This window comes from Aptenodytes patagonicus, chromosome 15, assembly GCF_965638725.1.
Source record: "Aptenodytes patagonicus chromosome 15, bAptPat1.pri.cur, whole genome shotgun sequence".
Taxonomy (NCBI): Eukaryota; Metazoa; Chordata; class Aves; order Sphenisciformes; family Spheniscidae; genus Aptenodytes; species Aptenodytes patagonicus.
Genome location: NC_134963.1, coordinates 9,826,711 through 9,851,015, shown reverse-complemented (window position 1 = coordinate 9,851,015; position 24,305 = coordinate 9,826,711). Strand labels below are relative to the sequence as shown.

General features: G+C 46.7%; 1 protein-coding gene across 3 annotated transcripts in view; it reads left to right on the top strand.

The window, feature by feature from the left end:
* Nucleotides 1–24,305, top strand: part of TTC28 (tetratricopeptide repeat domain 28) — a 183,341-nt gene that overhangs the window by 154,034 nt on the left and 5,002 nt on the right. For 2 of the 3 annotated variants that reach the window (XM_076352750.1, XM_076352752.1), the window contains exons 12-20: nt 1,487–1,627; nt 9,748–9,892; nt 14,372–14,551; nt 15,662–16,382; nt 18,266–18,390; nt 19,451–19,682; nt 20,123–20,199; nt 22,333–22,356; nt 23,167–23,296. In XM_076352750.1, coding sequence (XP_076208865.1) covers nt 1,487–1,627; nt 9,748–9,892; nt 14,372–14,551; nt 15,662–16,382; nt 18,266–18,390; nt 19,451–19,682; nt 20,123–20,199; nt 22,333–22,356; nt 23,167–23,296 — 1,775 coding nt within the window. The remainder of the gene's footprint in view (nt 1–1,486; nt 1,628–9,747; nt 9,893–14,371; nt 14,552–15,661; nt 16,383–18,265; nt 18,391–19,450; nt 19,683–20,122; nt 20,200–22,332; nt 22,357–23,166; nt 23,297–24,305) is intronic. The other variant, XM_076352751.1, reaches the window with a different exon arrangement.

Below are 24,305 nucleotides of genomic sequence, written 5' to 3'. Positions count from 1 at the left end.
GGGATGCTGTCATGGGATGTGTCATCAGGATTTTGCTGTGGTGGTGTTCAGTTCCACACTGCAGCCTTCGCTTTCTGCTAGAAATGGTTCCTTTCAGCTGGTCTAATTAAGCTGACAAATAACGCATACTTGCAAAAAAAATAAAGTGTGAGAGACTTTAAAGTCTGCTTGAACTTGTGTTGGGACAGACTCTTTTCTCTTTAGGGAGAGCATGTGGCCTGCTCTCTTGGGTTCATGAACTCAAGATTTTTTGCCTCTTTAAGGAGCTCCAAATACTCATTGTGTTACTCAAAACTGTGCCAGGACTCAAAACTGAGCATGCCTGCAGCTGGAGGAAAAACATGCAGGAGGCAGCTGTTGACAACCTTTTCTTTTCCCCCTTTTTTTTTCTTTTTTTTTTTTTTTTTTCCTTTTGTCTTGGCTGTTGTTCAGTAGCCCCATTTCAGTGTTCATAAAGTGATTGGCTTTTGTCAGGACTTACTCTTTCAGGTTGTTAAATTATATTGACCTGGAAGTATGCTTACAAAGATATCCTGTGGTTCATACAGCAACATAGGGGCAGCTCTAGTTACCTGCACAAGTACGTGTTGTGTGTTAATTGAGTTCGTGTGCTCTTTATTGGAAAATGTGCCCTTGAGGAAAGGCTCCAAGTTGTCAGGAACCCAAAAGGAAGCAGAAATGAGATGCAAGGTGGCTTCAGCAGGTAGCATAGCAGGTTTAGCTTAAGTGTACAAATTCAAAGGTTTGTGATGCACCATATAATGTGCAAATTATTTATTAAAGGGAGGGGTTGTTAAAAATGCACATACAATAGTTGTGTTTGCCTTCTGCTTTTAGAAAGAAGAACAAATGCTAACAGCAATTTGACAGAAAGCCTACACTGAGATGATAATTTAGATTAATGTCAGGAGTTGGAAAATATAGAAATTTTGGGCTCTATTTCTCTCTGTATTGCTGCTGTCCTAGTGGCATTGATACAGTAAATTTTTTTTTCTCTGTGCTTTCCCTGTTTGTATAACAGGAGCAGCAACACAGCTCCCTTTTTTTATGTTGCACTTTGCCAGTGAAGGTAGCATACAGAGCTTGGAGTTGTTATTCTTGAAATCTGAAAAGGATGCACTAATACGTGTTCTTAGGCAAATCGAGGGCTGAGTTGGTGTTTCCTGCAGACCTCAGCTTTTCTGTGTTGTGCTACAGCTTCAAAAGTCCATACCTGCAGTGCATGGGAATTTGGGTCCTGTATTTCCATCAGCGTGTGCCACTCTAAACCCTGAAGAATGCCTAGGAGAAGAGGAGGGAATGGGGTTGTTACTCTCTTGTATGCCTAACAGGAGGAGGTGATGCAATCCAGGGAAAATTTGACTTTAACATGTGGTTGAGGTTATGTCTGAAAAACATTTTCTCTCAAACTTGGCTGAGCATTTGTCACAAAGCTGTTGATCTGTCTTCCATCAATGACTCCTTGACCCTGCTGTTCCCCCTGCAGAGCCTGTGCCAGTAGCGAGACTGAGAGTGAAGCTGGGGATATCATGGACCAACAGTTTGAGGAGATGAATAATAAGCTGAACTCAATGACTGATCCGACTGGCTTCCTGAGGATGGTCAGCAGGAACAACCTCTTGAACAGGTGAGAATACAGCACTGCGCTGTGAGGATCAGCAAGCAGAATGAGATGTCTTGGTGACAGGCTTCTCTCTAAATTGCAAGTTTAGGGTGCAGCCAATGCCATTGCTCGTGGTCTCCCTATGGCCCCGAGTTGTGGGGGCACAGAGCAGCAAACTGATACTGTTCTTTACGGTTGCAGTAACCATCCATTCTTTACAGCATGGATGTACGGGGAACATTAAGCATCTCTCTTAGGAATAAGGTCCGTATGTTAGTACTGCGCAGCACTCTCTCTCCATCTAAGCAGAGGAGCCTGTAGGCATTTCCCTTCTGTCGTTTTCTTTTGTGTTCATGTGGTGCAGTGAGAATTTCTCCCTCACTCAGGAGAGCTCTGCATCTTGCTCCTGATGGGATTGAGAATCCATTATCGCCTAGTGCTGCATGTGCATCCAGCCTGGGAGCTTCGAGTGCCTGGTGGCCTTCCACAGATAGGTGGAAGGTGGCCTGTTGGGGGTTGGTTTTGTTCTACAGACTCAAGTGTTGGATGTGAGGGACAAAGAAGCCCTGCCAGGTCCTGGAAGGGCATGGGGTCCTATTGCTTCCTTCTTTAGAAATAGACATTTTCAGTAGGAAGGAGGCAGGACAAGGACTGAAAGTATTGTTGTGCCTCTTGTGGGAGGGAGGACCCCAGGCACAGGCAGAGACCTAGATAAGACTATGTATTTCACTTAAGAACTCAGTAGCTTGGTTTGAGAGATGTAGGGGGTGGCATCTTCATTGCGTTTCAAGGTGAATTTGATAGCTTAAGGTGATAGCCAGCAAGGACTTGTCAGCAATTGTTAACTGATAACTCTGTCCTGAGGGGCAGCCAGGCTTGGCTCTTCTCCTGGCCAAGCACTGTTTTTGATTGTTTGAACAATTGCAGGGGAACTCTGTTCTGTCCCTGCTGTCTGTGAGGTGTGGAGCTTCAAGCTCTCTGCTACACACTTACTATGGAAATACTTGTTTCTGTTGATCTTAACTGTTGTACTAATTAGCTGGGAATATGCTGCATTTCCAGAGTTACAGGACTCTGCGCTAGCAGCACAGTCTCCATTCATTTTCTGCCTCTTACAACTTGATCAGGTCTCAATCGTTCACATTACTGTGCTGATTAGGGCAAGCATTCGAAACAAAAATTGAAGATGAAATTTTTCTAGTGTTACCACTCCCCCAGTGAAGAGGGGCTGCATGACGCAACTCAGGGTTTCTGGCTAGATCTGTGCTCCAGCATGGGTTGTGAGCACAGGATACCCCAGGCCTTTCTCAGCTGGAAAAGAAAATGCGATCAGCATGCAGTGTTGTGAGCCATCACTGGAGCTTGTGAGCTGTAACAGCATCCCCATGAAACTGGGAGCTGCCTATTGGCACCAACAACTGGCCTGTTTCTCTTTCCAGAATCGACATGCGTATCTGTTCAAGCTGCTGCATTGATGATGAACGATGAGTACTTGCTAGTTTGGGATCAAACAGACGGATCCCCAGGATTGCTGAGATTTTTGCTAATTCATCAGGCTTAGAAGGACAGGAGAATGCCCCTCTGATTACAGGGGAAAAATACGATCCGATTCTGCTCCAGGGAATGCTAATCCTCAGGAACACTGCAGAGGCCAACCATGCAGCATCTATGTCTTTCTGCTCCATAGGAGCCAAGTGCATTACCCTGAACCCACATCCAGGAGCTTACTTCAGGTGCCTTGTGAGGTAACTAGTTTGCAGCTTTTAGGAGAAGCTCAGGGATGGGCCAACTTGGACACTTAATTAAAAGCACTCTCACAAGAGTATGAGGAGGAACACTAGAAGCAGCCCTGTCTTTGATGTTCTTTCTGTGAGCACTAGGATGAAGAGAATAAGACACTGCTGTATGGCCGGCCTGCCTGCCTGCCCACCTTCTGCCTGCAGATGGGGGCATACCAAGGGGCTCTAGTGGCAGAGCTAACGCTGCCACATCTGTTTTGCACCTGGCTTGCTGAGCCGTGAATTCAGAGTAGATGCTGTGGTCCTGCCCAAGCCTTTCAATACATCCTGTACTTAACATCTGCTCCAGTCCCATAGATGATCAAACTGGAGGCTACAGAGTCTAGAAGGACACTCTAGAAAGCATTAGCTGGCCTCTTGCTATACTGTGTGGTTCTTTATAATTAAGCTATGCAGAGAGTGGTATGGCTCATGGCATGCAGCATACCGAGCTTGGGACAACAAGGAGACATCCTTGCAAGAGCCATGAAGCTCCAGGAAGGAAGATGATGAAAATCTGCATGGAAGAGAGCAGATTAAGAAATAAAACGGGAGCAGGCAGCATTTCTGTGCACCGGCCTAGAGCTCTAACAAGGAACTGTGAGCTCTTAGACTTTGGTTAAGCAACAGAATTGAATGGTTAGCAAGAGTACAAGCTGTGATCTTGCAGCTCCAGACTCCAGCTCCTCTGTGCAATGGCTTTTCTGCCAGCTAGTACTGGAGTAAGTTCATGTAGCTGTAGGTCAATGCTGAGTGGATTGTTGCTGCTGTAGCGCTTCAGAGGATGGTAAAATTGTGGCAGTGGTTGAAGGTATGGCGTCTGTTTGCTTTGGCTTCTGCACTGCAGGGGACAAAGAGGAGTAGGGCCTGCTTGGAGCTGAGAATAGGAACTTGTCTTCCCTACTGCCAAGGCAGGCCCTGCATTCCTCATGTGGGGCCTGAATGCATGTTCACATCTTGTGCTTGAATGCTGGAGATCCTCAAGGGAGTTTGCATGGCTTGGGGCCAGTGCAAGTTCCCTCACGCACAGGAACTGCACATGCTGTTAAGGTCCCACGTTAGAAAATGAGGCCCTGGAGATGCTGGGACTGTTTGGAGCCATCCAGTCTCCATGTCTGGCAACAAGCGGGTGACTGAAAGGAAGTCCTCGGTTTGGGACGGGTGCTCTCTGGCTGCTGTCATCAGGTAACCTGGCTTTTAAGCAGAGAATAGTATGATTTTTTGGCAGTTCTGCTTAGAAAAGCAAAAATGTGGGGGTTTGGCAGTTAACTTAAGGAACTTTTGAGAAGAAATGGACTTTGGAGGAGAAAGAAGCACTGAAGGGACACTGCAGTGATCTCAGTACTGGGCCAATAGCTGTCTAAGCTGTGGATGCCACTGATACAGCCCCCAAGGTAGTCCCAGTTGCTCATGTCTTATGCACCTTCTGTTTTCTCTGCTTCTTAGGGCTCTTAGACTTTTGTTGGGTTTCCAGAGTAAAATCTGATTTCCTCCCTGCTAGTCGTCTTCGGCTCCAGCAAGGGACTTGATTGCTGCCTGTACCTGAATATAGCTCCCCCACCTTTTCTTTGGCCTCTCCACCATCATGGGGATGCAGTTTGTTCTCCTTCCATGTACCTGCAGAAAACATGAGAATCAGCCCTGACACTGCTCAAAGGGTAAAATATACTTCCTTGAGGGCAATTTTTGCAGTGCAGCATGGTGAGAATTTGTAAAAGGCAAATTGGGAGGTAAGGAGCAATATAACTTGAGATGCGAATTCACTTCTGCCAAGGCCATTGCTATCTCCCAGCTCCCCTTACGGTTGCAAAAAGCTTGGTTTTTTCCAGCAGAGTCAGCACGCTCAGGGTCCATGGCCAGTCCTACAAGCATAGCTGGACATTTCCAGAGCAAGCTCAGTGCCCCGTAAGAGTAAACTCTCTATGAATCCAGCCAGAGGAATCTAGCAGAAGGTGGTTACAATTCACATGGAGCCTCAGCAGCAGTAAAAACGTGGCTTGGCTATCGCCAAGATACTGTTTCATCTCTTTTTGCTCAGGCTTTCATCCTCGAGACCATCATGTGATGTCTGAGCATATCTCCCCTTTCCTCTTGGTGTGGGACCCTGCCTTTGTGTTGATTTTGGCCCTGTTGGCTGTCACCGTCGCACAGCGAGGACCAGCGGCTCCCTAGTGGATGGGGAGCCAGGAGCCAGGTGCAGCAGCAGAGCCGGTGGGGCAGGGGCCACACCAGCAGGACCCTGTCCCACAGTACCCAGTGAAGGGAGCAGGGCAGACCTGGGGATGGCAGCCAGAGTCAGCCAAGAGTCCAGATCATCAGGCAAGTGCCCGGTGAGGAGGCAGGTCTGAAGTCAAGCCAGGTATGCGAGTGTACAAGTCAAGATCAGGTCTGGTGGCAGTAACTGGGGTCAGGCACAGCCCACTGATGGCTGTGCAGGTCCATCAGGAGGGGGCAGGTCTGAGGGGATGTTAGTCAGCAGGTCAGGCTCTGGATTGGGAGGGTTCATGGGCAGGCACAGGCAGGGCTGTGATGGTGCTGGAGACAAGCATACCTGCAGCGTAGCTGAAGCAGAGACTGAAGGCCCAGGCCCCAGCTTAAATGGAGCTCCTGGGCCTGTGGGCAGGGCATGTTGGTGAAGGCCCCAGTTCAGGCTGGTCAGGGTCATTAAAGCCTATTAATGCCCTCAGGGGTCTGACAGCTTGCCCTGGAGAACCGAGCAGCTGACCCCCTCCAGAGCAGAGGGATAGGGGTGTACCAGGGGTGCTGGCTGGCCCAGGATGAAGCAAGGTCTTTGGAAGGCAGATAGGAAAGCAGTGGCTGGAGAGTCTCTTATCTGTTTGGTTCTCTACCATACGGGGTGCAGCACTGTAGCTGCCCAAGTACAGACCACACAAGTAGAGAGTGCTGGGTGGTCTGTGGGGTTTGTGCAACCACTAGTTGGTTCAGGAGATAATTGCGGATTCTTGAAAGCATCCACAGGGCGGTTATATCTGAATGTTTCCTGGAGCTTCCCACAGCTTCGTATTGTGAGTGTGTCAAGGCCCTGAATGTGGATTTGGGGCTGCATCTCTAGGAAGGGTCTTTTTGAGGAAGGTTTGCAGAATGACAGGCATGATGGATATCCATTGTCCTGAGGCTGTCAGACCACTGCAGCAGTAAGTGTGACTCTCAGCCCTCCAGAATGGCTGTGCTTGGTCATGAGTAGTATTTGACTCATCCAGAGTCCTTACAGGTGCCAAGGCAAGAGCAGCTCTGTGCTGATTGCGATATGAACCCCTCCTTCCTGCCTGACCCCAGCCATGTTCATCCTCTGCAAGCAGAGCCAGGCCCTGTGAGGCTGGTGGTAGGCCAAATCAGTCTGAGCTCAAGGCTTGCATGACACGGGCTTTCTCCCCCTTTCTCTGAGGCTGTCATGGGATCATTGCTTTGTTCTTGCATCTCCAAGACAAAGGGCGGAAGCAGAGTTAGTGCTGATATATGCAGGCAGTTCTGAGTCCCAGCTTGTGCTGTTTCCTCTGCTTGCTGCGTGTCAGGCTGCCTTATACAAAGGGTTATAAATAAGCAGCACTGCAGAGTCTTTGCAGAGGCTCCCAAATGAGAGATTTGACTGTTTCAGAAATCAGGGGACCCCTCTACCTTGCAAGAGCAAGGTAGAAGTGATCAGTGCAGCATCCCAGAAGCCAGCACTGGTGCTCTGTAGAAGGGGTGTTTGGCCAAAAAATTCAAAAGTCTCCCTCTTGTCACAGTGAAATCACCTGGACTCAGAGGCCTGACAAGCCACCTGGAGAGCTGTTTGTTTGCACTGGCTTGAGAGGAAAGGGAGTGGGCTGGCCAGGGCTCCAGGTCTGCTCTGCATGCTACAAAAGATCTCTGTCCATCCTCCTGCTATGGATTTTCTCACTCTTTGTGTACACAAACACACAGGCAAGAGATGTGAAAGATTTATGATACTCCCTTGGTTTTGTTCTAATAAAAAGCAATCCGAGTGGTGAAAGAATAAATCTAGAACTGCTTGGCTGTGAAACCAAGATGAAGGAGGCTCTGCTGATTAGAGTAATCAAGCCCCTATTCCCTGCAATAAATTAGTGTGCTAAAATTGCTTAATGCAGAAGGTGAGGCTGGCGAGTGCCACCTGCTGGCAAATAGCTGCTTCTTGGGAAGGTCAGTGCTGTTGTGCTTGGGCTAAAGCTCTACGTGCTCACTGGTTCCTAGATAAGCAGTGGGGTATCCCTGCTCTTCTAGAGTGGTATATCAGGCAGGATGTACTAGAGGGATGTGCTTTGAGCACAGGGTTCAGGGCACAAGAAATGCGTGAGATTGGGAAAGCAGTTTTTATTTCCTGATCTGATTTTAAAATCTGTGCTACATAAAGTATGGAAACAACTGAGCACTGCAAAGTGTGCTTGGCTCAGTCAGCTGCTGCAGTGAAGCTAGGCAGAGGGGTCCAGAGGGGAGCAGACAGTGCTGAGTCCATGCTGATCCTGCAATGAACTTGGTATTGCGCAAGCCACCTAGTCAAGTTTTCAGCAGCTCTGAGTAGCAGCAGCGTACTCGTACCTTCACCAGAATCTCTGCATTGGAGAGCATGGGCAGTTGGACACCAGGCTTCCGTTTGCATTCTTAAATTACTTCTGTTGTCCCATAAGGTGTAAATTTCTTGTTAGTGAGGAGCATGGGTTTTTTCTTTAGAGAATAGGCTTTAGACATGATGTGAGCTGGGTCTGGAGATTGGTTGCAGCAACTGAAGAGAGAAGGAGAGGGGAGAAAGAAATTTTCTGAATCTGTCTGTTGGTATGTGTCAGAAAAGGTCAGGGTATGTCTGAGGCCTGTGGTTTGTCAGTGGTAGAAGGAGTGCACTTGAGAGCAACATTTTTGCTCTCCTTGTCTTTTCCTGCATGTTGGCTTAATCTGGTAGTATGAAGAGACACTGTGCCTATATGTGTGTGTATATATCCGCTATAGGCATATATATATGCACACATACGAATATATATGCCTATATCAAATATGCAGTCAACTAGTAATATATCTCATAGATTAACATATCTTGCTGGATGCTGAGTTTTGTTTTGATTTCCTGGATGTGCAAATATTTTCTGTTTTTATTTCTTTTCTGTGCTGATAGTCAAGAATTGATCCAGGCAAGAGGTAAAAAGAAGGAGCAGACACAAGGCATTTCTTCTGAGTAAACGTTCTTAAAAAAAGGACATTGCAGACTAGTGTCCTGACAAAGTGTGTGAGGTTGGTCATGAATCAGGAAACTATAGCTGCTTTCCTGTTGTGTAAATTGGCAAAGGCACATAGCATTGGAAGGTGTCTGAGAGGCAAAACAGCACTGTGCTTCATAGAGACCAAGAATGGAGGGAGGCTTTCTCTGCGCAGTAGCATCAGAGTATGATCTGCACTGGGATTTCATGGAACCCTCCATCAAATGCATTTGGCACCTTGAGGACAACGGGGCACGTTTTGCCTCATGTGTGGCCTTTTATGCTTGAGATTGTTGTGTTCATTACTGCACAGCCCCAGTGGTGACTCTGGTTACACTTCAGGCTTTGCACTACCATTACTGTTCAATGTCTTATTTCCCTCCCTGCCTTTTCTTTAAGGCCCACCTGTTAAAACTTTCTGGAAAGTTATCCTTTTCACATAAAATGGTTGTTTATGGCACCAAGCCAAGGCTAACCTTTCTGGGGAGCACAGCTGATGGATTAGTGAGACCAGAATGGGGCAACATCATTTCCTCAACAGGGCAATAACTTTCTGTAGCCATGCCATCTCAGTCTCCTCAGAGTGACGGTGTTTTGTGGCTGGTGATGCCAGGAGAACATGTGCAGAGCTCTGCCTCTGGGGATGTCAGAAATGGGCTCCAGGTCACCTCTCACATCTGACTTCATGGAGCCATTCAGAGGAGTGGCAGCAAGTGCAGGCATAATCTTCAGGTCTTGTTGTTTGCCTGTTGTCGTATTTCCTTTTGGTACCATGCTAGATTAGTTGGTGCAAAACCCAAGTGCAAATCTTGCTGTGATTGTAGTCAATTGTTAATGGGTCTCATGTTTGCCTGCACACAACCGCTATACATAGGTATGCAGTAAAAACTGTGAAGAGCACTTCAGGCACTTGAGTTTGTAGAGAAACTCCATAGCAATGTAATATGCTGTCTGCAACTGGTTCACCCTGCCATTAATGTCATTGTTCATTGTGGCGTGAAGCTGAATGGGAGAATAAAGCCCTGCCATAAGGCATCTTACAGAACAGAGTCCTCTGGATGGACAGGGACTGGCTGATCGTCAGTGTTATGAAGTCAGGGCAACCTGTAGTGGACCTCAGATTTCTGCAACTAACCTCTCACTTGCCTTTTGCCCACAGGAGCTGTCAGAGCATGACCAGTCTATTCAGCAGTACCATGTCTCCTGTTAAGGATGGAACATCATCTCTTCCAAGGAGGCAGACTTCCTTCACCAAACCCCCGCTCCGTGCGCTCTACGACTTATTGATAGGACCTATGGAAGGAGTAAGCCTTTGGCGCTGGCAAATGTAGAGATTCACTTACCACAATCCCCTGTCAATGTGGGAAAGCAAGAGTAGGCAGCTTGGGGATTGTATCTGAAGCATGGTGGTTTTCACTTGGTCTTCCAGATGGTGAGACTGGGTGTGTTGGGAGGTGGAAACAAGGGATGTTGTTGTTGATACCACTTCCAGTCAGTGGCCAAAGTATAACGCTTTTGATGAGCCTAATCAGGAAGTGTGTCCTTAATTCACTAATACTAATTGGCAAACTCAGCAGCTCTACGAGGGACAAATAGGTCAGGGAGATAGAAAAAGCAGTACTGGGAGCCCGGCAACACCACTGGCCCACCCTGTGCCTCCTGCTGCTGTGTGGTGCCGTGCTGGCAGCCAGCTGCAGCCAGACAAGCTGGACCTTCCTCTCTCTGCATCCCAGGGGTTGGTGCTTTTGCAAGGAGATAGATGTGCTCCTGGCAGGTGTCAGCAGCAGCGGGTGGGGGCTGCTGCTGGGGCTGGTCAGGCACTCGGCAGCCCACTTGGTTCACTGCCAGTGTCCCAGCGCTCGGCCCGTTCAGGGCCCTGCTCTGCGCATGGCGGTGCTGCACCGGGGTGTACCTGCGCGGGGGTGGAGGGCGCAGGCCCCAGCAGCATCCTGTGCTGGTGGATGATGGGGTGAATGCAGAAGCAAAGGGAAGCTGCGTGGCACAGTGTCCTGCGGCAGCCCTGGCCAGCCCGTGCAGGAGGCCAGGAGTGGCAGCGCAGCCCCCGGTTCCAGTCTTACAGAGCAATGGCAGGATAAATTAAGAAGTCCTCTCTGTTGCACGGTATCTCTAGCTAGAAGAGATAAAGTCACTCAGTCAAGAATTAGTCTTTTCTCAATTTGTATCCAGCTGAACGAACAGATCAAAATGTCACAATTCTGTCATTCCTTTCTGAGAAGGAAAACCAGCTCTGCCTTGGGTTACTTTAAAGGCTGTTTGGATGCTTCAATCTTGTCTGCAGAAGTCACCTCTGTTTGCGGAGGCATAACCTTTGTGAGCCCGAGACTTTGTTAGCTCTGTCAGCCTGCCATCCCGTGGTCATGCTGTGAGTCTTGGAGAGTGGGGCCTTCTGCTCCAGAGGCAGCACCTGCATCCTCTTTGCAGGGCGAGGAGGTCAGCCCTGCTTATGGGTTTTCTCTGTTGTCTTCTACAATGTTCTTGAGAAAGCTTCATCTGGGAGTTTAATGCCTGCCTACACCTAGTGTAAATAGGTAAGACAGGCCAGGAGGAAATCCTCACGGGGAACCCCAGGAGCCTGCCTCTCCTTCCCGCTGAGGACACACTCTGGTTGGGCACTGCTTGGCAGGTTTGGGTGTCTGAGGCCAAAGTTGGCTCCAGTAAGGTACTGTAGGGCTCGGCAGGGCTTTTGGAGAGTGCAGATAACTAGCAGATACAGGGTCCTTACTAGCCACTTTGTAAGAAGATGCGGTTCAGGTCTTGTGTGTGGTTTGGCAGTCCCATTATAATGGAAACTTCCAACTGTAGCGACACTAGCTGCAAGTGAGGGATCTATCCAAGCCAGCAGCTGTCAGCTGGCCTAGCTCTGCACAGCCATGCTTCCCACGAGTGATGGACTTTTCCACCTTTGTAACAAATCACCAGTGCAGCCGGTATCGTTGCTGTGAAGTAGGGCACATCTTCCTGTGCTTGGCAGTTCATGCTTTTCTCCTTTTTCTCACTGAAGAGATTCTTTTTTGTTAGAACTCACCCTAAAATTAATTCTTGGAGACATATGAAACGCTAATGATCCTCATAGTTTTATTTCTGTTTCTGTAATGCACATACAGCCATCGTGAGAAAAAAAAAATTAAACTCTAGGGGTTTTACATACAAATTAAAAATTCTGCTAGGCACATGTCACTATGGCTCAGATGCTCTGATTGCGTTGCTGACAGCTAAAGCTCCTGGAGCAGTAAGTAAAATAGAATATGTATTAAACAAAAAACCCAAAAAAACCTCAAAAACACTTCTGGAAAGCAACAACTGCCCTAGTGGGAAGCTGCTGCTTGTCAACTCGGGCTCTGCAGAAAGAGGCACGGCTGAATGGAGGCTGGTAAATTTAGCTGCAGAGCACGCATGCTGCTTCACCCCGGGCAGTGAGTGCCGGGGAGGCCTCCCTCAGGGCTGCTGAGGTTGTAAACAGCGTGTCAGGTCGGAGTGGAGGTGGTTTGCAGGAAGGCTCCCAAGGCTGCTGTGTGTCAGCGACTGCCCTGCATCTCTGTCTCTAGTCTATGGGGCAGGGTGAGCTCCAGAGCTGTAAGGAGATCAGGAGAAACAGCAAGAGGTCAGCCAACTATTTTTAACTCCTTTTAAATGAAAATTTTCTTACCCTTCAGCAGTTTTGTTCCTACTTCAAATGGCAAGAAGCCTTTAAAAGCACCTCGCTGTCTCTCTTCAACTTTCTACTGTTTGACATTCTCCCTCATAGCTGACCTGTTTCTTGGTATTTCTGACTCGCTCCAGACTCCCTTTGGAGGAGACTGCTGGACTGATTTTTCTATTTCTTTAGTAATGTTCATTCATCTTTGCTTCTGCCTGAGAACTAAAGCTTGAGACTGACTGCAAATTCCTGTTATTCTTTGATTGCTAGTGAGATGGGATTAGTGTATCTCAAATTAATCGTCAGCTGTCAGTGCATCACAGTGCAGTCTGGAAGTCTGTTCCAGACAGACCCTGAGCAAGGTGGAGAGGAAGAATTGTGTGTTAGGACCAGGGTGCATTTGTCTGAGTTCTGTATATAAAACTTCACACAAGTAGTAATGTTCACCCTCAAAATGCACAATATCCCTTTCTTTTCTGTTGCACTATCTGATTATCTGACATGTCCACACTTCAGGATTTTCTGACGTTACTTCTGCACCCCCCTTGTTTCAAAAGTCTGTGTTTCCATTAGACATTTCATAGTAGTAGTTCACTGTTGGCAGCGAAAGAAGGAAGATTCGTCTCTCCCCTCTTAAATGGGAAGAGAAACTGAAATAAGCATGCTCTAAAGCAGGGATGTTAAAGGGAGTAATGTTTGATAAATAACATCAGTATTCTACCTCTCTTCTGTTATTTCTTCCAAAAAGAATGTATCTAGGTAGCACCTCAGAGGTTTTGGTGGTTATTATTTATGAAACATAAGCCATGTGTTTGAAAAATATACTTCCTTTACTGCTGTTCTGTTGAAGCCCCAGAATTTGCATCAGGAAGAGGTAATGTTTGGAGGCATTGGAAGCTAGCTCAGAAATTCACTTGGAATGAGTCAGGCAGTTTTGTCTTCATTTGCTGAGCAGCCTGAGCAGCTGTTTTTCTCCTGTCAAAACAGATGTTTGCTACATCTGATGGCAATTAAAATGGCTTAAAATGAAAATTCTCAAAAGAATTGAGAATCTAGAGACAGGGATCTAGTCCTGCATACTAGATCCTTGCCTCCGTCCTGCAATGAACACTGCAAAGTTAGCTTACCTGTGGGAACATCAAGCAGTCTAGGCAGAACAACACTACTTCAGCTGGTTATCTCCAAAACTATGTCAAGTTGAGGACTTGGTCTCATCCAAGCTTGAGCTAAAAGTTTCGTCTTCAAATGAATGGTTTATTTGCTAGGCCAAGCTATGGCCGGTACTCTAGCTTAAAGGGGTAGAATTGCTTAGAAATTTACTGCTGTTTTGCATGAGAGTCCTTTAGACTTTTTTTTTTTGTGTGCTGCAAGTGGAGCTTGCTGGAGCAAATTTCAGTGCTTTGAAGTTACTCTTTCCTGGTGTGATAACTAATTATTTTTACAATACACTAGATAAATATGAGTGAAATCCCCGCGGTTACATGGGACCAGGAGCAGTTGTCACTTTTTGTGCCCAGCTGCGTGTTTCCTATTTATTAATCTCTCTGCCTCGCTCCTCCATCCATAAGATACTTTCTGTTTAAACCTGTTTGCGACTCTGGGTTGATTACAGTGTCAGGCGTCTTGAAACGCAGGTCATACACACAATCTGCCTGTAGACTGTTTGCTTTTATATAGGAAATTCCTATTTTGAAATTCAATATCAGAATATTCTCTTTCAAAGGATAAGGTGATAATATTGACAAGACATGGGTGGTTGGGGTTAACAAAGATTTTTACGCTGGAGCAGAAGGAGTTGCTGTACTGTGGTGAGGCTGGGCCCCAGCGCGCTTGCTGAGGCTGGGTGTGACGACCGAGATCTGTACAGCGTGTCAGTGTGCTCAAGGCTCATTCATCCCAATGGGATTGTTTGCGCACAGGTGAGCAACAGTCTAGCTCTATAGATCTGTCCAATGCCAATGTGCGTTCACCTGTCACCACATCTGTGTTCACACGGAACGTAATTCTGATGTGCATATTTCCAAACCTGATGTGGGGTCAGACTGGATCCTGATGCTTGGAAAGTGCAGGCTGGGGCACTGATGGGGTGAAAGGGCCAAACTGATTCTCTTTCTTTTCTTTTCAGGGTTTGATGCATTCCAGTGGGCCTGTTGGCCGCCACCGCCAGCTGATACTGGTTCTGGAGGGAGAACTGTACCTCATTCCTTTTGCTCTCCTGAAGGGCAGTTCCTCCAATGAGTACCTCTATGAGCGCTTCAGCCTCATTGCAGTGCCGTCCATCCAGTCGCTGAATCCCAGCTCCAAGGTCTGACGTTGTCTTGTAAAACCTCTCTCTTATAGAACCTCTCCTGTGGGGTGCAGGTTCCTATACATGCTAGAATAGCAGCAGCTCTGTCCTGTTATGCCAGATGCAAGAATAGAAACCACAAATGTACCTCCTTCCCAAGGCACTCCCAGTTCTGTTGAGCATGTTGAGCACCACAGCTCTGAAGTAGATACTGATGTAGTTCCTGCAGCACAAAATCACAGCCCCAGGCATGCCAGGAAGTGCAAGGGGAATGGATCATTTGGATATCCTCATCTAAAGGATAGCATGTCCTGGGGTGTGGAAGTACATGGCAGACTGCAGAAATATGGGTGATTGTGATCAATACTGAGCTTCCTTGGCAAGCTGACTGTCCTATCATGTTCCTGGTATGTTTACCTACATTTTAGTTTTCTGTGTGGAGAAGGCCACCAATGTCTTGTGATGCTGAAGCTATAAGGCAAAGCGAATACCACAGGCCAATCCTGCAGAAGAATCTTCATGCTGATGTTTGGCATCAGCATTTCTAAGGCCCAGGTCTCCAGGGAGAATGCCCTAAGTCACCTGCTCTTGCTGAGCAGTGTTCTGCTGCGTGTCTTGGCTTGCACTGGGTTAAACACAGTCACTGGAACAGCAAAAGGGTCTGAACCTTGTCAACATCACTGATGTGGGGATTAGGCTTTTTGTTCAGTATCAGGCCCCAGTAATCAGTTGCATGCAACACCATGCCGCTGGCAGTGGTGATACTGATCCCTGAAATACAGGTGCGAGAAACCAGTTAGTGAAAGATTTCAAGTAGTCTTCCCATGAGGTGGGAAACTGGGATGCTTTTAGCTCTGCTACAGCCCTCAAAGGGACCTGGGCTAAGTCTGTTGCTTTCTGTTCTTATCTATCTGTTCCCCCAAGCCGTGGGGATAGAAATCCTGACTGGACTCAAGTGGAGATGTTCCTTGGAATAGCTAAGTGGAAGAAACTAAAGAAATGCAAAGTTTTTTTGTAATTATGACAAGCAGACTTCTGTTTAGAGCCAAAGAGACAGGATATTTTATTACCAGCACCGTAACAAATAGATCTTTGAACCCCATTTTCTCTTTCTCTTTCTCTCTGTAGTCCCATGCGAGGAAGAATACTCCTGCTTACTCCAGTTCTACCTCAATGGCAGCTGTCATAGGAAATCCCAAGCTCCCTTCAGCAGTTATGGACAGGTGGCTATGGGGACCTATGCCCTCTGCAGAAGAGGAAGCATATATGGTATCTGAGTTACTTGGCTGCCAGCCCTTAGTTGGTAGTGCAGCAACAAAAGAGAGGGTCATGAGTGCCCTCACTCAGGCAGAATGTGTCCATTTTGCAACCCATGTCTCCTGGAAACTGGCTGCTTTGGTCCTGACACCCAACACTGACAGCAATCCAGCCAGCAGCAAGAGTTCTTTTGGGAACACCTACACAATCCCAGAATCCCTTCGGATGCAGGATGATGCCAGTGATGTGGAGAGCATCTCAGACTGCCCTCCTCTTCAGGAGTTTCTGCTTACAGCGGCTGATGTCCTGGATCTGCGGCTTCCTGTCAAATTAGTGGTTCTTGGCTCATACCAAGAATCCAGCAGCAAAGTCACTGCTGATGGAGTAATTGGCTTGACAAGAGCATTCCTGGCTGCTGGGGCTCAGTGTGTCCTAGTGTCACTCTGGCCTGTTCCTGTGGCTGCTTCCAAAATGTTTGTGCATGCCTTCTATTCCTCCCTCTTAAATGGGATGAAAGCCAGTGCAGCCCTTGGAGAAGCGATGAAAACTGTACAGAGCAGCAAGCAGTTCTCCCATCCATCCAACTGGGCAGGTAGGAAGAATCTGCTTTTTGACAAACAAGACGGGGTTTCTAGGAAGCGCTGTTAGGCCAAATTGTTTGAGTTAAGCAAGGAGCGGTGCTAGCAGGTAGTTGGGAGTAGCACGTGCCCTGTGCTCTCCCAGAATTCAGACCCTGATTCATCCGAGTGTGGTTGAATGCCAGTGTCATGGAAAACATCAGTATTTCACTGTGTAGTGGGTTATGAATTTGATATAATTATAATCAAATATATTACTCCAGTTCTACCTCAATGGCAGCTGTCATAGGAAATCCCAAGCTCCCTTCAGCAGTTATGGACAGGTGGCTATGGGGACCTATGCCTGGTTATATATTTGATATAATTAAATTGTTATTTAATTATAATAATAATTAAAGGAATCGTGAGGTGAAGTGTTTTTCCTCACAGTGGTTTCATGACTGGAAAGAAATAATGTGCAATACAATAACTCATTCCCTATGTTTGAAATCTATAGGGTCAAGTTTCCTGTGTACTTGGGATGGAGTTAGCTGGAGCAAGTTTACAGAACCTTCTCACTGAGAACTGAGTGACACTCTGACATGGAGGCAAGAGTAGTACTTTTGGAAGTTGCAGCAGCAACCAGTAGCTGTAATTTCTGTGACATAAACCTTGTAGGGCTTACTCCTTTGGTCCTTTTAGGAGAAAAGTTTCCCTTGCTTCTACTGGAAATCTCTCAGCAGTGTAAGCTCCGGGGTGGAGTGCTGGTGCTTGCTCCCTCTCAATTACATGAGTGAGTTGAGGTTCAGAAAGACAAAGTCTTGGAGTTCAACAGTGTTGTTACGGGGATATGTACAAATAACCTGCTTTTTTTTTTTCCCGGCACAAGTCCTGGTTTTTGAAAGCTGCAGGCATTCCCCAAATGGATTTTTTTGCACAGGCAGCAGTACCATGTTTTTTAGATCAGGAAGCTGTTGTGAGTATGGCTCTGATGTAAACTGTGGAGCTGGAGGAGCGGGGAAACTCACAAGAGCTTGTTAAAATGAGCACTTTGGAGTTAGTCTGACAGAGTGATTTCAGGCTTGTTGAGTCCAGCGTTAGGACATGATTCAGACAATACCAGATGGGAGCTGAGTTTAGGTTACAGTCCACAGTTCAGTTTGTATTTTATTTTCCTTCCAAGATTTTTCTGTCTCAAAGGAAAGAACATTTTAAAAAAAAAAAAAAAAGTGACCATTTCCTAGACAAAAAAGAATGAGCGTGGACATGGGTGCTTGGCATCACCACCAAGCAGAGGCTTCCAGCTACTCAGTCTGTCTTAGTATTTCCCCTTCCATGGTATGTAAGCAAGTTCATTACACGCAATCCCTGACTTTCACCTTTAACTCTTGACGGTGTCTCGGATAGAGCACCAGAGTGAGGATGGGCAGCTGCATACCTTGCTGCAATGGATGAGAAGGGGCAGGCAGAGCTCCTTGTGCTGACATTTGGAGAATCTAGCATTTAGATGGTGCGTAAGCCAAGACAGGTTTCTGACTGAGACAGGGAAAGCTCTCAGTTTTCCGAGTTCTGTTTCTGCGAGCACTGTTTAGATCTATTGATTTCCGCTGCTGTAAAGGAGACATGGAGCATGCTAGGACAAGTTTAGCTGCAATACAGTGTTTTTCCGCTTGCTTGAACAGGAAAACACTGTTGATTTAATAGAGGAGGACAGTAAGAATCATCTAGAAGCTTTCTGGAGGTTCAGTCTATGGGACCAGGCAGGGAGTGAGCAGCTGCTCTGGGAAAAGAGTATCACTCTGCAGGGCACAGTAAACCATCATTCCATTAGTCCAAGAGGGCAGAGGATATCTGCTTCTGTTTTGAACATTTTCTATAACGAAAGGAGATTGAGCATCTCTTATTCTGAATCCTGCAGGCTTCATGCTTATTGGGAGTGATATGAAGCTGAACAGCCCTTCTTCGCTAGTAGGACAGGCCCTGACTGAGATTCTGCAGCACCCTGAAAGGGCACGAGATGCTCTGCGTGTCCTGCTGCATCTGGTAAGAGAAGGGAAACGCTACCACACCCAGCAGGCACAGGGAGGGGCATTGCAGCCCATGTAGTTGTGAGATAATGTTACCTGTGGGTATGCATTTGGTAAATGATGAATGGGAAGAGAAACACCCTGATGTGTAGCCACTTATGCTTGAATATATACCTTCAGCCCTTCTCCCTTACTGTAAGGGAGTCTCTTGTGAAATCTCTGGGTCAGTGTGAAAAGACTGGGATACCTGATGGAGTGTCCGGAGCAAAAAGAGGCAAAGTAAGCGAAGTCTTACATTGTATTGTGACAAAATCCTCCTTCAAATGTTGAATTGGGTCTCTGCTTCAAAAATGAGATAATCGTTGGGGTTAATTGTTTCTGCAAGAAAATAGCTATGAACATTGCAGTCATGGAGATGCAGAGCACAGTGACTGCTGTCTCTTTGCATACTTGGAAGGCAAGAGGCACTTTTGTCCCCATATGTGCCAGTAGCCTGCTGTGGGGAGCAGCAGGACTGAAGCCAAACTGCCAGATGGCTAGAATAATCTCTCATGACATTTAATACTTTTCTTTCCAATGTGTCTTCTGTGGTCCCACAGGAATGTGGAGTATCCATAGGATGATGGAAACCTGTGAATATTGCTAGTCATCCCAGTTGCTGGGTTTTGTGGACACACATCTCTCTTTACTGTTTACCATATAGCTACAGACTCTTGCCTGGTAATAAGCAGTGTATGTGAGAGACTGGAACCTGAACGTGAGTCATTTTTTGGGGAGAAATGCAGCTGCCAGGCTTATAGGAAACTATCACAATCAAACTGGTACTTAGTTTCCTGTGGCATTACTTTCTCCAGCATCCCAGAGAATATTGACATCACAGTGATTTTACAGTTGTGAGTGCTGAGTTACTGGAGCCTTGTTTTCAAGGGCACTAACATCCTTCTGTGTAAGATGGGCCAGGTTCAACATTGGGTTTGCTGTCTCTCAACCTGCTGTTCTTGCCTCTCCACTGTGTAAAAAGAGGCAGTTAGTAAAAATCTCTTATAAAATAAGCTAATGCTGTATTTTCCCCAAAGGTGGAGAAATCATTGCAGCGAATCCAGAATGGGCAGCACAACTCCATGTATACCTCCCAACAAAGCGTGGAGAACAAAGTCGGTGGCATTCCAGGCTGGCAGGCACTACTCACTGCGGTAGGATTTCGGTTGGACCCTCCAGCCAGTGGCCTCCCGGCAGCAGTGTTCTTCCCAACCTCTGACCCTGGTGACCGGCTACAGCAGTGCAGCACCACCATACAGTCCCTCCTAGGTACGAAGCAGGCCAGCTATGGGCTCTGTCCTCATCTGTCCAAGCAGACATTGACCTTTCCCTGCCTTTCTTTGATGCAAGCCTGTAAAATGGTGATGTTTTACATCAATGAAATAAAAGTATTTAACAGGGTAGAGGTTCTAAAAGTAAGTGTTTATGAAAATGTTGTCATAGATGGGAATCATTTACTACGGGGTCCAGTATCTGAGAAGCATGATGTGACTGTTCCTTTCTCCCAGCTCTCAGTCAGAAAATGCATAACCAGATGCAAAGTGGGAAAACCTTTTGCTTTCTGGAAATTGCTGCTGCTTCCAGTACTGTTCAGTGATGTGGGGGAGAAGTTTTAGAAATTAGCTGAGTTTGTTCTGTTCAGGTTGTTGCATTTCTAGCAGTCAAGAAACAGATACTGAACAATCCCTGTTTCTGCTGATGTTTTTCAGGTTTGCCTAACCCTGCACTTCAGGCACTTTGTAAACTTATCACAGCTTCAGAAACAGGAGAACAGCTTATCAACAGGGTGAGTTGGGAGGTTTTCCTCCAGTACCAGTTTCCAAATGGTTCTTCCCAGGTCAGTAAATTCAGAAATGCACAGAATGGTTTATGCCCTGGTTTATCAACCCAGAGCTTGCTAGGAGATTTCAGGGTTGAGATTCTAAACTTGCCTCTTTGTGTGAATGAAAGTGTGTGTCCAGAAGAGAAAAATGCAGGTATGTTACTGGGCTGCATGGCCTTGGGTCTCCCCGTTCAGTGACAGAAGTGAAAACATGATACCTACTGCAGTGAGGGGGAAGCAAAGTACGGGAAATGAGTGGCAGAACCACTAATTGGTATTTGGCCATCCTGTCTAGGGCCCATGTTGGCTGGTCTTTGTCCACCGTAATTACCAAAGTCCCAAGGTGTAGTTGACTTTGGGCAATGCAAGGCCTGTCAGAAAACTTCCTGAGCCTGTGCTTCTCCTGCTGTGCATGCTCACAGCTCTGCTGAAAGGATTCATGGTCTTTAAGAGAAAAGCAGTGCCACCTGTGGCTATAGGACTCCTCCCTGCTCCCCCCAATCTCCTTCACATTCCTCCTCTCCCCAGTCTTTCTAGCATGCCTGGCCTAACCTAACCTTTCTCTGTGCCACCAGCCTGGCCTGCTTTCCATTACGTGTTTCTTACTGTCCTGATTGCTCCTCTAATGAGGTTTATCTTGATCATTTGCCTGCTTTAGTAAATGAACACACTGCACACAATGAATGGGCATATAGCTCACTTTCTTTTCCCCTTTCCCCATGCAGAGGTGTTCTAGGGAAGTACCGTGGGTGGGTAGCTGGGATTATCTCTGTGTAGCTTCAGAGGGCTCCCATTCATTCTGTCATGTTGAGTCTGCACAAAATGCAGAAAAAAAACCAGCCCCAGCTCTGCTGTCACCCACTAAGCAGCCTGCTTTGTCTATCCATTAGGCTGAGTCTGCTTCAAGGAAAGGCTGTCTTGTTATGAACTACAGTACCACATGAAATACTTCTAATGGCTTGTCCTTTATGGCATTTTGCTTTCTTGCCTTGGCTCTTTTGTCAGTGCCCGAAACTTCTGTGGTTGAATAGCAGGGTTATTTTTTCCTCATTGCCACCAGAGGGAGGCCCAGAGTAGAAGGGATGCGATGAGTAGAAGACAACATTCCGATAGATGGGAATGTGTTACAGTGTCTGTGAGATTACTTCAGGATTGTCTTCTTGCCTCAGATAATTAAATCACCCAAGGAAAAATACTCAGATGGCTGTACACAACTAACAAAAGATACACTCACCATTTCCTCAGCTGCCCCATGCAATAAGTATTGGCAGGGGTATTGCATTGTTTTTGCAAATGTTCTTCTATAGCCCAAACCCCAGGCAAAATTTCCTTTTGCCTAAGAGTCTATCCAGTTACAAGTTAGGGTTTTTCAACTTAGCTCTCCCTTCCTCTGCGGTTACTTGCTTTTTTTCCCCTCCTTCCTCTCAGCAGTCACTTGGTGAGCAGCTAAGGCTCTGCCTGTCCCAAAGGAGAGAAGACTTTGTTCAAAACTGGAGCGTAGTGACTGACAGTTCAGTCAGTGGGTGTTGCTTACTGTCTTTCCCATATGGGTGATAGGCGTCATAAGGGAGCAGGTGCTCTTGGCATTAGTGAAGCAGCAAGGCAGGGAGCCTGATCTTTTGCTCTGGATAGAAAATGCTTATTTTTAGTGCAAAACAGAAGGCGGGAACCACGAAAGAGACAACTTCAGTACTACCACATGTGCAAGGAAAAGTTAGGGATTGCTGACTGCATTAAGTGCCAATAATGTACCCCAGAGAAAACAAGAGAAGGGCTTGTTTTATGTTCAGCCTTCTGCCAGAATGTGGGTTGGCCTGAGTATCTGCCTGCTAAGTGTCTGACTTGATTGTAATGAGCTGGGCACTCCCAGATTCCAGCTGCCTGTTCCCACGCTGTTGGACTCCTGATTCACAGCTCAAGCCGTTTCCATTGCTCCCTTCTTTCCCTGGATAGAGCATCTTGCAGTCAGGATGCTAGTTTGCATGTGGATGTGTCACTGCAGGGTTCCTTATCACAGGCATTTTGTAGCACAAAATAACCTGTGTTCTTTCTTTCTTTTCTCCTCTCTTTTCCTTTCTTGTTATCTGCTGCCCGAAGGCTGTTAAAAATATGGTGGGAATGGTGAGTATTACATGCACTGGGGAATGACACTGCTGTGCAGGATAAAACACCTTGGTCACTGCAGACCCATTTCCCTGTGCTGCGGTGTAGTGTCTTCAAGCCGCTTTCAGGCCTGGAATTTGCTCCATAGTGCTACTGTGGAAAAAAGACTGTGTAAGCTTTTATGGGTTGTAAGAGACGGGTGGTCCTGAGGTTAGCTGGTCCCTGATTAATGCGTTTCCATCCTTCCTGCCCTGGCTGTGTTTTTGAATTACATGGGATCCTGGCACCTTAATTTGTGTCAGATCTTCATAAACACATTTTTTTTCTCTACTTTGCTACGCCTGTCCTTTGGGCACAGTTGAGAAACTTCTTTCCTGGAGGCCATGGAGGTATTAGGAAAGTCTTCCATGTTTTCATATGACTTGTTCTGCCCAGTTAAATGCTGAGAATGAGTTTCTTGGGATTTGCGTAAGGAGTATGGCTCAGTCATGGAATGGGCTTTAGTATATTTCTGTGAGCAGCCCCAAAGTATCTCTTTCCTTTTCTTTCACTTCACAGATTTTCCTGCTGTGCTTCCTTCTTGCTCAATTTCCACTGGTCACCGCCCCCCCCCCAACCCTCACCCCTCTTCTGTCCCTACCTTTGCTGCTGTTCCGTTGTTGCTGTCCCTGGATTGTCCCTGTGCCCAGACCTCTTCATCTCACTGTTCTGTTCAGGAGCAGCAACTGAATATATGGGTGTTTGCAGTGCATTTCCTCGGCCGTGACTGTCAGAAAAGCAGTGATGTGATTTGTAAGGAATGGCTAATGTTTCTATTGTTATCTTCAGCTGCATCAAGTCCTGGTTCAACTTCAGGCAGGCGAGAAGGAGCAAGATTTCTCCTCTGCACCAATCCAGGTTTCCATCAGTGTCCAACTCTGGAGGCTACCTGGCTGTCATGAGTTTCTGGCAGCTCTAGGTAGGAAAACACTTCTTTCCATTGTTGTCCTAAAACTAATGCTAGTGTCTCATATGGTGGCTTGAAGTAGTTACAAGACTCACAGCTTTAGATTTGTTTGTCTGGGTGCTGTTTGGTCTTTGCATCTCTGGATGTGATCCCTGACTGCTCAGTGCGTCTCTGCCAGTTCACATGCACAGAGCTCTTTTGCTCGCTGGTTGGCCAGTGGTAAGGTGAATTTTTCTCTCATGCACCAAAACATCTCCTGAATCAGCAGAACATGGATTTCAGGGTTGACAGCAGCTTGGTGCTATCAAGTTGGTTTAACCCCAGTTTTTATTTCAGCATCCTGTTCCCCTCTTGTTCGTAATAAATACTTTTGAGTTTGCTTCTGGCCTTCTACCTGAAGTGAACCAATAATCATTCCTTTGGCAGGGAAACCTGTGCACTGGGCAAGGACAGGACATACCAGGGTGATAGTATGTACCAGGGTCTACATCCTGCAGAAAAGACAGATGAGAACTAAATATCAAACTAGGTTTTATTGCGGCTTGGACCTTGCTTAGAGTTAGTAAAAGGGCATTGCAGGGAAGAGGCAATGCTGCAAAAAGAAACATCCAAGACGACTGCTTGAGGAGCTCGTAAAAGCCAGGCATCGTTTCTCACTGACAGTCGTGCCTCCTGCAGCCCAGCCTTCATTTGCTAAATTCCAAGGTCTGTGCTCTTCTTCAGACCCATTTCTGTGAGAAAACTTTGGATTAATGATGAATGGTAGGGGCATGTGGGACACTGTCCCCTGAGATGTGCTTAGTATATCATTCCCTGACAATTCCAAATAATTCGCAACTGAAAAAGTACTGACTAGTGCATTTTGTCTGTCAGTTTGGACAACAGTGATTTCTTTATGTGTATGTGTTCACGCTCCATAAAGCTCCTGACGCCTGCTGGAGAAGGTGTGCTAAATAGTAATAAAAAAAACCCAGCAAACTACATTGTCGGTGAAGAGTCATCATTCCAGGACACTGCAGAA